The sequence below is a fragment of the Ahaetulla prasina genome, chromosome 1 (genome assembly GCF_028640845.1).
Source record: "Ahaetulla prasina isolate Xishuangbanna chromosome 1, ASM2864084v1, whole genome shotgun sequence".
Lineage (NCBI taxonomy): Eukaryota > Metazoa > Chordata > Lepidosauria > Squamata > Colubridae > Ahaetulla > Ahaetulla prasina.
The window spans coordinates 62,513,161-62,530,182 of NC_080539.1; the positions used below are offsets into that span (position 1 = coordinate 62,513,161).

The 17,022-nt window shown below is 38.1% G+C and overlaps 1 protein-coding gene across 1 annotated transcript in view; it reads left to right on the plus strand.

Moving 5' to 3' along the window:
• Positions 1–1,333: 1,333 nt before the first annotated feature.
• Positions 1,334–17,022, plus strand: part of CNIH3 (cornichon family AMPA receptor auxiliary protein 3) — a 170,462-nt gene continuing 154,773 nt past the window's right edge. Inside the window, exon 1 of the mRNA XM_058165506.1 lies at positions 1,334–1,654. Coding sequence (XP_058021489.1) covers positions 1,556–1,654 — 99 coding nt within the window. The 5' untranslated portion in view covers positions 1,334–1,555. The remainder of the gene's footprint in view (positions 1,655–17,022) is intronic.

Sequence of the window (17,022 nt, forward strand, 5' to 3'; positions counted from 1 at the left end):
GAATGCGGGTTATATAGTTTCTCCGAAGTAGCCGGAGAAAAACTTTCCCCCCCTTATTACCATCCGTAGTTCAAAACAGAGCTACTCATTTGGTAGGTTAGATGTGACAAGCTCTATCAAGCCTGGCATAGCCGTAGAAAACTTTTTCCATTTATTTTCAAAAGTGAAAAAAATCAGGGTGTGGTATTGGAGGAAAATTATAACCTTGAGATAAGAAAATACAGTATTAAAAACACATTGGTAAAAGCTTAATATGGACCTTTTGTAGGGCAAATAAGTAGCCTCAGTTATGTTTACTTTCTCTTTAAAAATTAAACAGTTCTATAATAGGACAGTTTACATGACATATTAAAGTAAGGGTGTCAAACTCAAATTGTCATAGTGGTGTCATGTGACATATCAGGACTTTTTTCCCCTTCGCTAAACTGGCCATGAGTTTGACAGCCCTGCACTAAAGCAGAATAGAATAGAATAGAATAGAATAGAATAGAATAGAATAGAATTTTTTATTGGCCAAGTGTGATTGGCCAAGAATTTGTCTTGGTGCATATGCTCTCAGTGTACACTGTTGGAAGAAATATCCATCTGGGTTCAGTTCCAAGTGGGGACAAAGACACTGGAAACATGGAGACTGCTTGGAAAGATGGTTTAATGGTGGTCAGGATCACATGGCTTGAGATCCTGAACAGAAAAAGGCTGAGATCCTGTGTGCTCCCTGGTTTTATGCTTTTTCTGAGCTTTGAACTTTCTGGGGCATAGAAAGAGTATCCTGATTGGTTGTCAGACTCCCAGGGGGTGGGGGAGTCTTAGCTAGCCTTGCTGGCTGATGTAATCTTCCCAGGTGCCATGTGGTGAGTTTCAGTTCTAGATGGGTTCTATTATGATGCAGATGATGGCCCATTAGCAAAGGTGGGGGGTGGCAGGAAGTTGCAGGGAGCTGCTTTGTCTTTAAAACATGTTTCTCCATTTCTCATCCAGGGAAATATATTCTGCCTTTTAAGTATTTTCTAAAATATTTCATTCTTCTAGGAGGGGGGTGGGTGCTAAATTCCTACAACACAAAAGAAAAGATGCCTTCATCAAGGTACAACACTTACAACACTTAATGATAGTCATAGGGTACAAATTTAACACTTAATGATATAACACTTAATGATAGTCACAGGCCACAACCAAGCAATCAGGAAACAATGTCAGTATAAATCGTAAGGAACGAAGTTACAGTCATAGTACTACTATATCCACCACCACCGCAGAAACTACCGTATTTTGTGCTACTGTCACCCCCTACCATCTTGTCTGTTCATTAAATAGGGTAAAAAGCTTACCTAGCACTGCGTTGTGTAAATTCAAAAGTTGCCAGTTGTGGAAGATTTGGCCTTGAGTTCCTAGGGGAAAGAGGAAGGATATAAATTCAATAAATATAAATGAAACTCATTCTAGATTTACTTAATACAATTTGCCTAAAGTATGCTTTTTAACCACAGTGGGGAATAAGAAACTGCATGTATGTTTTTATTCATCAGGTTGACTTGTTCAGTTTGTCCTGTCGGCCATGGTAGGACAAGCAATGCTAGATCATATTATGGTACTCTGGAACCAGCCTTCCTGTCTTCCAAGTTCTCTGATTCCATTTCAAGCCAGGCTGATCCAGGTTAGTTTGATTGTAAACACTGAGAGGCTTAGAGCATGGGAATGTTTACTCTTTTTAAGTATACAGGGCACACTAAAATTAAAGCTAGTTAGTACTTGCCTTTTCAGGCCTGTAACTGAGCACAGAGAACCATGAGCCAATCGGTACTCACTTAACTGCCAATTATTCAGAATATCAACCTGTTCCTGAGTATTGCACCTAAAAAATACTTCTTAAACACAAACACACACAGAGAAAATTGCTAGCATTTATGTGACAAAACCTCATTTGCCTTTCAAGCTCCTTAGGCTGATTTAAATACTACTCTTTATGTTGGTCCCATATCATCATCCCATCACAGTAAAGTTATAGGAGGCCCTGGGAAAAAATGTCAAACTAAGTGTCCCTTATAATACAGTTATAAAAATTAGGCTCATTCTGGTAACCAACCTCCTGTGAGAACTCCTTAAAATTCAATGTGGCCCTATGCTATAGCTTCTAGAGAGACAATTTCTGCTTAAAATGGTGTTTCCTCATCGGGGAATAGAACACCATGGATACAGGAATAATTCAGTAATAATCACAATCAGATATGACTTATTGTGGGTACCCATTATTAGGTTTGTACTCCTCTCTGGAAGAATCGGTAGTCAATCTACCCTTCTTTCTTTGCTGAGATTGACTGAATGCCTTTGGAAGTTTACAGTAGACCATGAATATATGCACAACCTCTTATGTATTTCCTTGCAACTAGTATTGAGAGGGATATATTTTCCAATACTGGACATATAAAAACTCAGTTAATGAATGATCACATATAATAAGTTGCCATTGATAGCTTCTTTATTAATTTGTTTATATTTTAAAAATGCCACTGCACCTGAAAAATGCAGTAAAATATTAAACAATTTCATATGTGATACAATAGTGTATACAAGAAAGAATAATTAGATATTATTATAATAATATTTCAGGCATTATCCAGTTCATGGTCATTATCCACATAAAACATATCCTATCTGACAAAGAATTAATGATTTGCTGACAGTTTATTGAGTGAAAAGTAAGAATATAAAAGATGTCAATATGTGAATTCCACAGAATATATAGTAAACGTGTTCTGCTATGTGAGCTGCTAAATGACACTTGAACTACCATGCCTGGCCAAAAATTCAGAATTGTACAAGATGTGTAGACAGGAATGCCTCCTATTTGTAACTCTTTTGTATTTTCCTACCACATTCCCATGCTTTCTCCATTCCAGAAATGATCTATTAAAAAAGAATAAAAAAGGAACACTGACAAAATGCCTTTAAATTCTTGTGTAATCCTAGTTGTTCTAATTTCCAAATACTACAAGCACTGCCACATCACCAGCATTTCCACACTTTAATTCCCTACAAAGCAGTTTGAAACTTCATGAAAGGAAATTAATCCAATCAGTCTCCTGCTCCAGTGTCACTTTTATCCCATAGAAAAAGGGGAAACAAAACAAAACAGGACTAGGACTCTCTCCTCTCATGCATTCCAGTATATGTATTTGCACAAATTTCGTGGCTGAGAAGGGCTATAATGAGATGTTATGCAAGGAAAGTTTTTATTTATAACAAATACCAGTGAAAGTTTTTTCCAAAGGCTTCCAAACTGCTTTGCTATCATTTCTTTATGTTTAAGACCCCAGGTAAATTGTGAAGGTAAAAAAATAGTATATCAGCAATTTTGTCATCTGCTAGTTTCCTGAATACCTCTACCCAATGTTGACTGTTGCTGCAATGGCTGTGGGATGTATGTTTGGGTGAATCAGCAGATTATCAGTTCTAACCAATATTAAGATAGGAATATAATGCTGAAATCCTGGGGGTGGGGTGAGGTGGGGGAGAAAGAGGCACTAACGAATGTCTGAAGCTCCAGAAGTTGACACAAGGCAAGGCTGTCCATCAAGAGAGAAATTGACTATCTACAGCAGGGGTGTCAAACTCACATTGTCACGTGACATATCACAACTTTTTTCCCCTTCACTAAATCGGGTGTGGGCGTGACCAGCACGTGACGCATCTGGCTTGCAGGCCGCGAGTTTGACACCCCTGGTTTGTAGTATTTTCTAGGAAAGTACAGCAGAGCAGCTTCTGAAACAGACATTGGGATTGGTCTAGTTTGTATTGATCTCATAAAGTGGACCAAACCACTGGTGAAGAAATGCCTATGCCTAAACAAAATATAGCTAAAATTAGCCTGTCTGGATCATACATTATTTCAAGATTGGTTTGCTTTAATCGTGATAAATATTTTACTAATACTTAATATTTTAAAAATTAAATACTTTCAGATTTCTAGAATATGCACAGATTCAAACAACACTAAACACTGTTTACTAACTATAGTGGCTTGGTTCACTTATCATGTTAAGACAGAATGCTGCTTGCTTAATTTTAGTTTAGAATATGGTGTGTACCCTGTCATCATAGAATCATAAAACCTAAAAACCCAGGTATATAGCTGGGGTGAGCAAAATGTTTGTAGCAGGAGATGCACTTATTTTTTGGGAAAAGTGATATTATTATATTTGATAAGCCCGCAATCACAATATTTTTTCTATTGTATATTTAGGATAGTCTTTCCTTATATCTCTTCCTATAGTTTTTTTCATATAATAAAACTAAATATGGCCTTTTGAAGAGGATTTTAAAATTGGATTATATTATTTCTGTTCAGCAAAAATTGTAATACATTTTTACAAGATATAGGTGTTATTCACTGTGCTTTGTCTAATCCCACTTTATAAAATGTGAGGTACTTGCAGTCTCCTTAATAGAACTTCAGGGACTAGTCCAGGCAGTTGCCAGGAATCAAACACTTACCCAAAAGCAAACAACCATAAATAATACTTTCAATCTCAATGGAGTGCAATTGTCTTTCTCATTTCCACCAATCTTTTATTGTGGATAGCAATTACAGCCATTGTGTGTTGTCTACATCATAAAAGAGATTTTTCTTTGGATTTGGAACACTATAAATATAAGACTATGTCTTGTATCACATTAGCTGATTCAATAAGCTTTATCTGTACTTTAATCACAATAACATATAATATATAGGCATATCACAACAATTTTCTTATAGGTATACAATGAATAGTGCATCCATTACTATTTTAAAAAATATTCCATTTATTGTTGGATATGACATCCTCACCAAAGTAGCTTTCTATTTAATTGATTATTTGTGCTACTTTCCTTTTTTAATTTAATGATGTTTATTTAGTATCAGCAAGATACTAGGTATCACATTACTTCTATTGTAAGATAAGAGATTGTAAGTTATGATGTCATTGATATCATAGGCACAAATTAAAATATATTCAGAGAGTTGCTATGTGTATCACAAGTCACATTGCACTATACCGTATTTGCACCATGTCACTGAAAGAGTTTGGGACATTTTAGCTTTCTAGACAGGATTCTTCCCCTCAGTCATGCTGCGGTGTCTATATCTACAAAAGTCAGTTCATGCGGGCAACAGTATTGACAATTTTCTGGAAATGAAATATGGACTTGAAGAAGCAGGATAGGAACAGTATTAATTCTTTCAATTTTGATGTTGGAGAAGATTCCTCAGAATAACAGAGTTGGAAGGGACTTGAAGGTATTCTAATCTAACCCCCTGCTCATGGCTAGACAAGAAAAGATCGACCTCAAGGCACCTCATATGCGGGGTACCGCAGGGGTCGGTTCTCTCGCCTCTCCTGTTCAACATCTATATGAAGCCGCTGGGTGAGATTATCCGTGGTTTTGGGGTGGAATACCATCTGTACGCTGATGAACTCAGCTATAAATTTCCACCCCTAACCACCCCAATGAAGCCGTCAAAGTGATGTCCCGGTGTCTGGAGGCCGTGCGGGTCTGGATGGGGAAGAACAAGTTTCAGCTCAACCCGTCCAAGACAGAGTGGCTGTGGATGCCGGCATCCTGGTATAGCCAGCTTATTCCATTGCTGATTGTTGGGGGCGAATCATTGGCCCCCAGGGGGAGGGTTCGCAACTTAGGCGTTCTCCTGGACGATCAGCTGTCTTTAGAAGAACATATGACGGCCGTCACCAGGGGAGCTTTTTATCAGGTGCGCCTGATTTGCCCTTCCTTGACCGGGATTCCCTACGCACCGTCACTCATGCCCTTGTCACTTTCCGCCTGGACTACTGCAATGCTCTCTACATGGGGCTCCCCTTGAAGAGCACCAGGAGGTTCCAACTGGTCCAGAATGCGGCTGCGCGGGTAATAGAAGAGGCACCACGATGCTCCCATATAACATCTCTCCTGTGCAGCCTGCACTGGCTGCCGGTGGTCTTCCAGGTGCAATTCAAGGTGTTGGTTATCACCTTTAAAGTGCTCCATGGCACAGGACCGGGTTACTTACGGGACCGCCTACTGCCACCTATAGCCTCCCATCGGCCTATGCGCTCCCGTAGGGAGGGCCTCCTCAGGGTGCTGTCAGTCAAACAATGTCGACTGGCGGCCCCCAGGGGGAGGGCCTTCTCTGTGGGGGCTCCTGCCCTTTGGAATGAGTTGCCTCCGGGGTTGCGTCAACTCCCCAACCTCCGGTCTTTTAAACACGAGCTCAAGACCTTTTTATTTCACCATGCGGGGCTAGCCTGATGAAATTTTTAAGTGGGGGTTTTATGATGGTTTTATCTTAGTTTTAATCCTATTTGGCCATTTTATAATCAGTTTTTTAATATGTTTTTAATTTGTTTATGTTTATGTTGTTTTATTTGGCTGTAAACCACCCTGAGTCCTTTGGGAGAAGGGCGGTATAAAAATTGAATAAATAAATGAAAGAATGAATGAATGAATGAATGAATGAATGAATGAATGAACAAATTCATGTACGGGACCGCCTACTGCTACCGAATACCTCTCACCGACCCGTGTGCTCTCACAGAGAGGGACTCCTCAGGGTGCCGTCAGCTAGGCAGTGTCGTCTGGCGACACCCAGGGGAAGGGCCTTCTCTGTGGGGGCTCCCACCCTCTGGAACGAACTCCCCCCAGGACTCCGTCAACTTCCAGACCTCCAAACCTTCCGTCGCGAGCTTAAAACACATTTATTCATCCGCGCAGGACTGGATTAGATTTTAAATTTTAAATTTATATTGGTTTTTAATGGGTTTTATTATTTATACTGCTTTTTAATAATTCGGCCTTTTAGAATAAGTTTTTTAATTGTTATTTTAATTTGTATTTATATGTTTTTACTTGCCTCTGAACCGCCCTGAGTCCTTCAGGAGATAGGGTGGTATATAAATGTGATTAATAAATAAAAATAATAAATAAATAAAAGTAGAAAAATCGATGTTCTCTCTCGAGGCACAAATGACCAGACTCAAGTTATCAAATTTTGGCTCCCTTGAGAAGTCTATAAAACTGAGGAAGGTGGAAGGAGAAAGAAAAGACCACCAGCAAAATGGATGGATTCAGATATGGTGTATTATTGAAAGATATGAAGGACTAGGTTGGGACAGATTATCCTAGAGAAAATCTATGTGGTTGCTAAGACATTGACTTGATGGTGCATAATCATTGTTAAAATATCTTTGAAAGATATTTTCAAAGAAAAGGAAGTACACCTAATTCTTTAGTATGATATGTAAACTAGTTGTAATGCTGCATCATCTAAAAGCATCAATTAAGTTCAATTATCACAACCTGACTTGTTTGTCCTGGTATTATAATGCTTGCTTGTATTCTATTTAGTTATGTATTTAGAACCCCTGGTTTTGAATAATTTTGTTTTTTCAACTTCATAAAGAAGATATCTAATCTAATCTCCAAGTATCTCCAATATTTAAAAAGAGATCTAATAAAAAATAAAGAACTGAAACAATATGTAGACTTTGTTTTAAATTCATATATGGCTATAAGTGGGAATAATACCATGAAAATCAAGGAAAGGAACTTTCTCCTAGCTGTTAAATAACTAGGTCTCCAAAGTGGCTAGATTAGGAACTAGTCTGCATATGAAAAAGCAAGGGGGGGAAAGCAAGTGGTCAAAGTGTCCTGAATTTAAGACTAATGGATGAATACTATTTATCTCCTAAACTAGAAGCAAAGAATTGACAACATTCTTCCCTTCTTTTCTCATAGACCTGCTGTTCGTGCACACACATTCCCTCTCTCCTCCTCTCTCTCACAGACTTATTCATACAATTGGAACTTTCTTTCATTTAATTTACTTTTTTCTAAGATTAACAAGGGGATTGTGTTGTATAAAGGTTCTTTGCTTTCCAAGGACTGCACAACCACAGCATAGCAAATCTGTACACAATGCTTTATTGCAGCACACAACTTCTCTAACAATAGGCTATTGTTCTAGGTCAGCTCCACCCTTTTAGGTTTGGCAAGGTGATGTTACCACATAAACATGTTTTTAATGTCAGTCTTTTATGCTCAGTATTTCTGTATTCAGTTCAAACAAGGCTCAAAGTCTATACACTGTTGTATAGACAGAGAAACTGTTGTCTTTCTCCAAATCTTCTTACACTAGTTAGGATGTGATACAGTCTCAGTATGGTTGCTCTTTTTCCAGTTATTACACAACTCTTGGCAAAGCTCCAAGCTCAAGGAAGGACTTCCATCAAGATATGCTGCTGCAAATAGTTTGTGATTCTGGCAGCTGAATGATAGTCCCCTTGCCTGCTTGTGATAACTGTCAGTCTCCAGAGATCGTCTTCATCTGTATGCCGTTTTTTTATCACCTTTCCTCCCTTTTCCACTCTGTTTTAGCATTTGTTTTTGTAAGCTAAGGGCCTTAGTGGGATGAGAGTGCCTCTGGCCACCTGTGTGTCCTTGAAAACTCCAGGGTGTGGCTCAGTTGTCAAAGGCAGCTGCAAAGTCAGCCTGGATGCCTGTGAGTGTAAATGTATGAATGTATGTATGATTGAAGTGGAGATGGCCAAAAACCAGCACTTACTTCTTGTTTTCGGCAAAACCACACGATAGCAAATGACAGGTTTGCTTAACAACTGCAGTGTTTGCTTAAAGAAGGCCTTAAAAAAACTTCCTAAAATACAACTGCTCAATTACAGTCATAACTCAAGGACTAGCTGTATTTTTACCCATTATATTGTTGTTCGTTCATTGAAAATATTTGTGAAATACTCAGGAAAAGAAAAGAGGATGCAAGAAGGCATATGTATATATATGTAGAGAAGTCATAAACAAGTTAGAAAAAGAAACTGCTGAGAAGGATGATAAACTCCTCTAACCAGATTTCATCATTCACCAACCACCCTTTTTTAAAAACAAAGCAAAACCTGTGTTCTTACATTGAATATGTGTGACATACTATTGTGCATGGAATGACAATAATATTATCTCATCTGGTCATATGTAATGAAAATAATATTTTTCTATGAAAGTAACTAATTATATTTATCTACATTTATACTATGAAAATTGAAAGGTAGCTTTGTAACCTTTTTCCATTAATGTAAGGCTTAAATGGACACTGTGGAAGCCAGATAATCTTTATTTAGGGACTGTTGATATTTACGTGTTTTTTCTGAAACTGAAAACAGAACATTCACAAAACTTCATATTTTAATATGTTCTTTTGGTTTATTAAACATTGTGGGAATTCTCTGTGAGAATAACATTGCTCTCCACAGGAGACTAACATGGCCCGTATTTTTAAATATTTTGAGCAGTAATCAAAACCTATTTTCCCAGGCTTTTAAAAGTTTAAATACTTGTAATATTTTTGTTCAGATAACAATATTGGGATTTTAAGGGATGAGCATACAAAAATAAAAACAAAATAAATTAGATACTATTTACATCAATATTTGATTTGTCAAGATTGGCAAGGAGTAGGAGGGCCACTGCAGTGAGCCTTGAAGCCCTGGGTACGGGCATGGGTGGAGCCACTGGTTCAGATCTTGGTGGCAGTAGCAAATATTCAAATGAGAACTTTGAAGGGCGAAGTGGAGAAGGGTTCCATGTGAACAGCAGTTGAACATGGGTCAGTCCACACTTCAAATGGAATCTTACTGCCTTCTAGGAACTGCATCAAAGACCGAAGTGCCCATCAAACAGCATACCCTTCCTTTTCCCACACTGCCCAACATCTTTCACTGTCAATCGATTTCCAGGAAGTTTCGGGACAGGGTTGAACCGTCCCGTCCCCATTTCTTTGGAGCAGGACAGGACAGGACAGCCCCCACTGCCACATCACTTGCATCAGCTTGTATTATAAATAAAGTTTCTCAGGGTTCGGGTGTTTAAGGGTTGGCTCTGCCACAAAAAGCCATTTAAGCTTTTCGAAAGCCGCTTGGCATTCCATAGTCCAAGGCTGCTATACCTTACTTCCTATATTTTATATGCTTGGTTAAGTAATACAATTTGGCCCAAACAAATCCAAGCATGAGAAAATATATAGTTGGGTCCAAAACTCAGGGCACTATGAAGAACAAATTCAATTCTGAGCAAGGCCTTAATCAAGAATACAGGACAAATGAGAATAAATTTCTTTTGCTGGGTCTAAACGGTTGATAGTTGGAACTCATGTGAGGTCTTAGAAGACATTTTTTATTGTGTGCCAATTGTGCCCCTTCCTGGATCAAGAGGCATTCCTCTCAGTCACTCATGCTCTGTCATCACGCCTATGGATTGTGCAATATGGTCTCCATTGCTATCCTTGAAGAGTATCCAGAAGTCACAGCTGGTGCAGAATGTGGCTGCACAAGCTGGTTTGGATGCATGTAACATCTCTGCTGTGTGAGTTGCATTGTGTCTCAGTTTGCTTCTGTATCAAATTCAGGGTGTTGGGTATTATTTATTTATTTATTTATTTATTGTTTCAATTTCTATACCGCCCTTCTCCCAAAGGACTCAGGGCGGTTTACAGCCAAAGTAAAGACAGTACAATTTTTAGGACCAGTTTAAAAGGAAAATTTAGAGTTGGTTGAAGAACTTAAAACCAATAAAACCCCTTATTAAAACCCCACTAGGCCAGTCCTGCATGGTGAAACAAAAATGTTTTCAGCTCGCGTCGAAAGGTCCAAAGATCAGGGAGTTGACGGATATCTGGTGGTAACTTGTTCCAGAGGGTTGGTGCCCCCACAGAGAAGGCCCTCCCCCTGGGCGCCACCAGCCAACATTGACTGGCCAACGGCACCCTGAGGAGAACCTCCCTATGGGAGCACACTGGTCGATGGGAGGTCGCCGGTAGCAGCAGGCGGCCTCGTAAGTAACCCGGTCCTATGCCATGGAGCGCTTTGAAGGTGGTAACTAACACCTTGAATTGCACCTGAAAGACCACCGGAAGCCAGTGCAGCCTGCGCAGGAGAGGTGTTATATTATCTTTAAAATCCTACATGGCATGGGACTAGGTTACTTGAGGAACTGTTTTGTCCCAATTACACCAACCTGTCCCACCAGTCAGGGAGAAAGGGTATGTTATGGACCCTGTCAATTAAAGACTTTTGTCTGGCAGGGTCTAGGTCTAGGAAAAGAGCCTTCTCTGATGTTGCTCCTGCCCTATGGAACATTTTACCCCCAGAGATGAAGTTGGCCCCCATTGTTAGACCTGAAGAGTGGCACATGGGACAAGAGTGGTCAACCTGGGGTTGATTGGTGGCTTGAGGTTGCTCCTTCCGTCTTTTAACTTGCCTGCTAAATTTTTTTCTTATTTTATTTCACACTTTAATTCTATTTTTTAATTCTGTTTTTTAAATATATTTTTATGGTTTGTGATTACCCAGAATCACTTACCTAGTGACATTGGCGGTGTCCAAATTTGATAAAGAAAATACAAATATTCTGCTTCTTAGCCAACAACATAGTATCATTTGCATACAAAATTCATATATATTGATTTCCCAATCATCTAATGTCATCGCAAACATTCCTTATACACCTATCATTTAACAAAGAAAGGCACATCATACAAGATTGTCTTCCTTCCATTTACTCTTATATATGCTTGACTTTCATCCTACACTATTTTTACCACATTCATCAATCTTCAACTCCAAATTCATGTAAAACATTCTATAATTCAAAATTATTCATTTTGTCACATCCTTTTTTTGAATCAATGAACACACAATTAACTTTCTTTTTCATTTTAATACATTTCTCAGTGTCTGCCAAGAGACACTGCACACTCTCTGCTTGGTATAAACTTGCACATTTTGGTCTTTGCCATATCTTGTATCCTTTCAATCACAGTTCTGGGTAGAAATGCAGTCTTCACAAACCTGTTAAACAAGTTCAACAACCATTCCAATAAGTAAGCCACATCCATATTTTAATGCTTAAAGATCACTTACACCCTCTTCCCTACAGCCTTATCATTTTTTCCACATTCTCATAGTGTTTATGAATATTTCCATCAGTCTTTTCTTGGACACTAATATTTATCACATTTATTTCAATTCCATTCTTCACACTCTCAAATCTTTAAAATACTCCTTCTAGCATTCTAAACTTCAGTCTCATCCCATGTCATTCATTCATTTTTATTTTTACTTTCATGCATTCCACTGGATCCCATCAATTTATCCTCCAGGGATGGGCATTTTGAATTCTGATAGCATCGTAAGTCTCACTGATTAATTAAAATCCAGTACATGGAGGGTAAAATGGTGTCATGCATGTATCTATTTAATGTTTTAACTTAATATGTCCTGAAAAAATAGCTGGGAAGCATGAAGGCAAGAACTATTTTTGGATAGTCCTTTTTTTAATTCATTGAAAATGTTGTTTCAGGATTTTTTTAAACTGATGAGTAGAGTAAAAATGCCATAAATGAATCAATCTGTCCGTCTATATCTATCTATCTATCTATCTATCTATCTATCTATCTATCTATCTATCTATCTATCTATCTATTTTCCTTTCAAAAAGGTATTTATATAATATACTGCATTTAAGTAAGAAATGGTCTGCTTTATAGTAGCTTAAATATTAAATGAAACCATCCTCTGTTGTTTTAGCTCTGTGTGTTGTATAAGCCTGCCAGTTATATTAATAAATGTGGTAATGTTATATGAGCAAACAAGGAAAAATAAGAAAAACCCTGATAACAGCCTTGTATATTTATAATTTATTTCATTGAATTTAAGTGAACTGTTAATTATCCAGAGTTGCTGGTTAGAACTTAACAGTGTGAAATGAGCTAAAGAAAATTATGACACCTAGTGGCTTTGTACAGAAATACCTAATATCCATAGCTGAGAGTATTCTAAAAATCATACCATACCTTTTAATATTAAGCTTGCCTAAGAAGTTACATTGAAAAAAATTATAAGAAAATAATGCTTTGAATCTGTAATAGTTAAATATTAATATGGTTTAGGCTAATAATTGTCCATTATTTCTCTTTTTTGAAAAACTCGAGAGATAACTATAATGGTTTTTTTTATTATTATTTGCATTTATATCCTGCCCTTCTCCGAAGACTCAGGGCGGCTTACACTATGTCAAGCAATAGTCTTCATCCATTTGTATATTATATACAAAGTCAACTTATTGCCCCCAACAATCTGGGTCTTCATTTTACCTACCTTATAAAGGATGGAAGGCTGAGTCAACCTTGGGCCTGGTCGGACTTGAACCTGCAATAATTGCAAGCAGCAGTCTGTTAATAACAGACTGCATTAGTCTGTTGAGCCACCAGAGGCCCATTTTCATCCAAGTACTACAAAAAGAGACTTTTTTTCTTGACCTTTGGAAACTTTTGCCAAAATATCTTCTGATGAGTTTCTTCCTGCACTGGATGGTCCTCACACTTTGACTTCCCCAATAATCACTCAATCTTCACCTAGTTTATTTGTTTGTTTGTTTGTTTGTTTGTTTGTTTGCTTGCTTGTTTGTTTGTTTATTTTATCGAGTACATATTAGATAATATATATAAGCATGAATTGAATACATAAAGTGAATACAATTAAAGGGAACATTAGGACAGGGACAGTAGGCACGCTGGTGCTCTTATGCACGCTCCTTACAGTCCTCTTAGGAATGGGGTGAGATCAACAGCCTTAGGTTAAAGTTTTGGGGGTTTTAGGATGAGACCACAGAGTCTGGTAGTGCATTCCAGGCATTAACAACTGTTGCTGAAGTCATATTTTGTGCAATCGAGTTTGGAGCAGTTCACTTTAAGTTTGTATCTATTGTATGCTCATGCATTGTTGTGGTTGAAGCTGAAGTAGTCATTGACAGGTAGGACATTGTAGCAGTTGTTATTTTTAATAATTATTTGTAGTTCAACTTTCTGTTCAGATGAACACATAGCTATCAAAAGTTTTTAAAAAAATAATCCAAAATATAAAACATGGCTTTATTAATGCTAATGTATAACAGTGATACCATGGCTTTTTCAAATGACACACTTAGCCATATGGCTTGGCAGTAAACATATCTGATCACTACCTGCCTGTCCCATTTGCTCCTCCCTAGGAGTGGTGAAATGAACGCATGATTTTCAAACTCAACTCAGGAGTCAGATGCAAGCAGGGCACTGGGAGGATCCCTTTTCTGTTAAGCCACGTGAGCATTTAGTGTACCATGTACTCACCCCCTATGTCCTGTGGAGAATAGAAAATAGTGGCTGCAAACTAAAATGCATGGTATGTGGAAGAGGCATCAATGCTACTGGTTCCAGGGAACTGTCTGAAACTGAGTTGCCTGGCCGATGCCTCCAAATAGAAGCCTTTTGGATTTTGGAAAGAAAATATTTAGCACATTATTTACATTACAAAGATGGTATCATGAGAACACAGTTGCTAATGGCATCATCACTAAGAAAACTCCACATTGAAGACCAGAGAGTTTTGGTTTTGTAAAGGCTATATCATATGGAGATATACATGGGAGGGAAAAAAATGTTCATGACAGAAAACAAGGAAAATGTAAACCTGTACACAAAGGAATTTGGTCCTCAATCAGCTTAAAAATTCTATAACTATACTCCTAATGGTTAACCTATCACAAACTTTCAAGTTCTAGCATCCAACAGCAAACTTTACTCAGTGCCAGTTGCTCCACAGTTGTAAAAAAAGGGGGAGGGGTGAAGAGCATATACTCCTTAAACGTAACTTTGTGTCTATCTCATTTCTCTCCTATATCGATCACGTTTTATCTCTGTAATAATGGGAAGAAGTTTCTCCTACACTTAGGATAGCTGATTATTGCCCCATTTTTGGCCTTTATCCACTATTGTATTAAAAATAATATGAAATAAATGAAGATATGGAAAAATTCTAAAGCAGAAATAGTGTCAGAGAGAGGATTGCAGATCCTGCCATCACTATATACTCTCATGAGCCTGAAATAATTGAAACTGACTAACAATTGGGCAATCAGATTGCTTATTTCACTAGGAATATGGAGAAAATGATTGAAATTGACAAAATATTCTGTGAAAAATTGAGAAACTATCTAAAGCCACAAGCTCTCTCATTATTTGGTATCTCTCATTATTTTTGTACACTACAATAAAGGAAAAATAAGCTATAGTATCTAAAAGTAAATACAGATGTAAGAATGTGATTAAGTGGAATAGTGTAAAAATATCCCCACTTCCCTAAAATAATAGTGGAGGTCATTTCAGAATGCAGTTTAAATAGTACATGAGTAATATTATTTTTCTTCCTGTAGGAAGTTAGCACCCACCCACCTCCTAGAAGAATGAAATATCTTAGGAAATATTAAAAAGGGCAGAATATTATATTTCCCTGGATGAGAAATTGAAAACATGCTTTAAGGAGAAAGCAGCTCCCTGCAGCTCCCTGCCTTCCCCCTCCACCTTTGTCAATGGGGGCCATTAAGGCCTCAGCCAAGCTCACTCATTCCTTTGTCAATGGGCCATCATCTGCAACACAATAGGACCCATCTAGCAACAGAAACTCACCACATGACACCTGGGAAGATTACATCAGCCAGCAAGGCTAGCTAAGACCCCCACGGAGTCTGACAACCAATCAGGACACTCTTCCTGTGCCCCGGGAAGTTCAAAGCTTAGAGAGAGCATAAAGCCAGGGTGTGCACAGCACCATGCCCCTTTTCTGTTCAGGAACTCAAGCCATGTGATCCTGACCACCATTAAACCATCTTTCCAAGCAGCCTCCATGTTTCCAGTGTATTTTTCCCCACTTGGAACTGAAGCCAGATGGACATTTCTTCCAACATTCCACAAATAAAGTTGAGGGCTATGTTTACTGTTTCAGTACTTCAGCGAAGGCCTGCAGAAAAAAATTGTATCAAAAGGAGGAGACAGGCAGATGATAGGGCTGGAAAGAACCTAGCATACATAGTGCTAGTAGAGAGAAATGGTTTATGCTTATGAGGAAAGAATAGGCTTATGCCTCCTAACTATGGAAACTGAAATTTCTAAATGTGCATGTGAACATTACTAGGAGCAAGAATCTGAAACTTTTATAACAGAACTTCTGTAACAGAAGGTGATTTATTTACCAGCAATGGATAATAAGAATAGGAAGAGTCTAGCACTTAAGGTAATTACATAATGAGTTTCAGGAGAAGAGTCCAAGAGCATGTGCTCTGTGTGCGTCTGTGTATTTTTGGGAAGAAAAGCAGAAAGTAGTGGAATCATCAATCTTGTGAAACAAAAGAGCAGAATGACAGACAAAAAGGGGCTCAGAGAAATTCTTAGCTTTGTATTAATACTACTCTGTCCCCTTACAGTCACTTACAGACACAGTCCCCTGAAGTATTGAAGAATCAGTACTATTGGATTCACACCTCCAATAGTTAGAGAATGGAATGGAATGGAATGGAATGGAATGGAATGGAATGGAAGACAAGACAAGACAAGACAAGACAAGACAAGACAAGACAAGACAAGACAAGACAAGACAAGACAAGACTTTATTTGGCCAAGTGTGACATACAAGGAATTTGTCTCCAGAGCAGAAGCTTCTAGTGCAATGCAAAGCATCATCATTATCATCATCATCCCAATAAGAGGGGGTACTAAAGAAGATAAGAAGGATAATAATAATGCTATACAACATGGGCACATGGATATTACACAGAAGATATCTTACTAGAAAACTGTTTTACAAAGGAAAGTTACAGCTAGAATATTAACTACTATGTTACAGATAAAGAGCTCACTTGTCTAAAACTACAGTCAGCATCCATGAGGCTATTTAGTCCAAGAAGCACTCTCGGGTTTCAGATTTATTTGGTGAAAATGGAACCCATCCCAAAACAATAAATCATGTCTCTGGAACTACGTGGAAATTATTGTTGTACTCCATCCTAGGGACAGTCAGATACATATTTAGTGAACTCACGTTCACTGAACAGTGTTGCTGGAATGAAAATGAACTTGGTCACACTCAAAAAATAGATTATAAGCTAGATGGGTTGCCT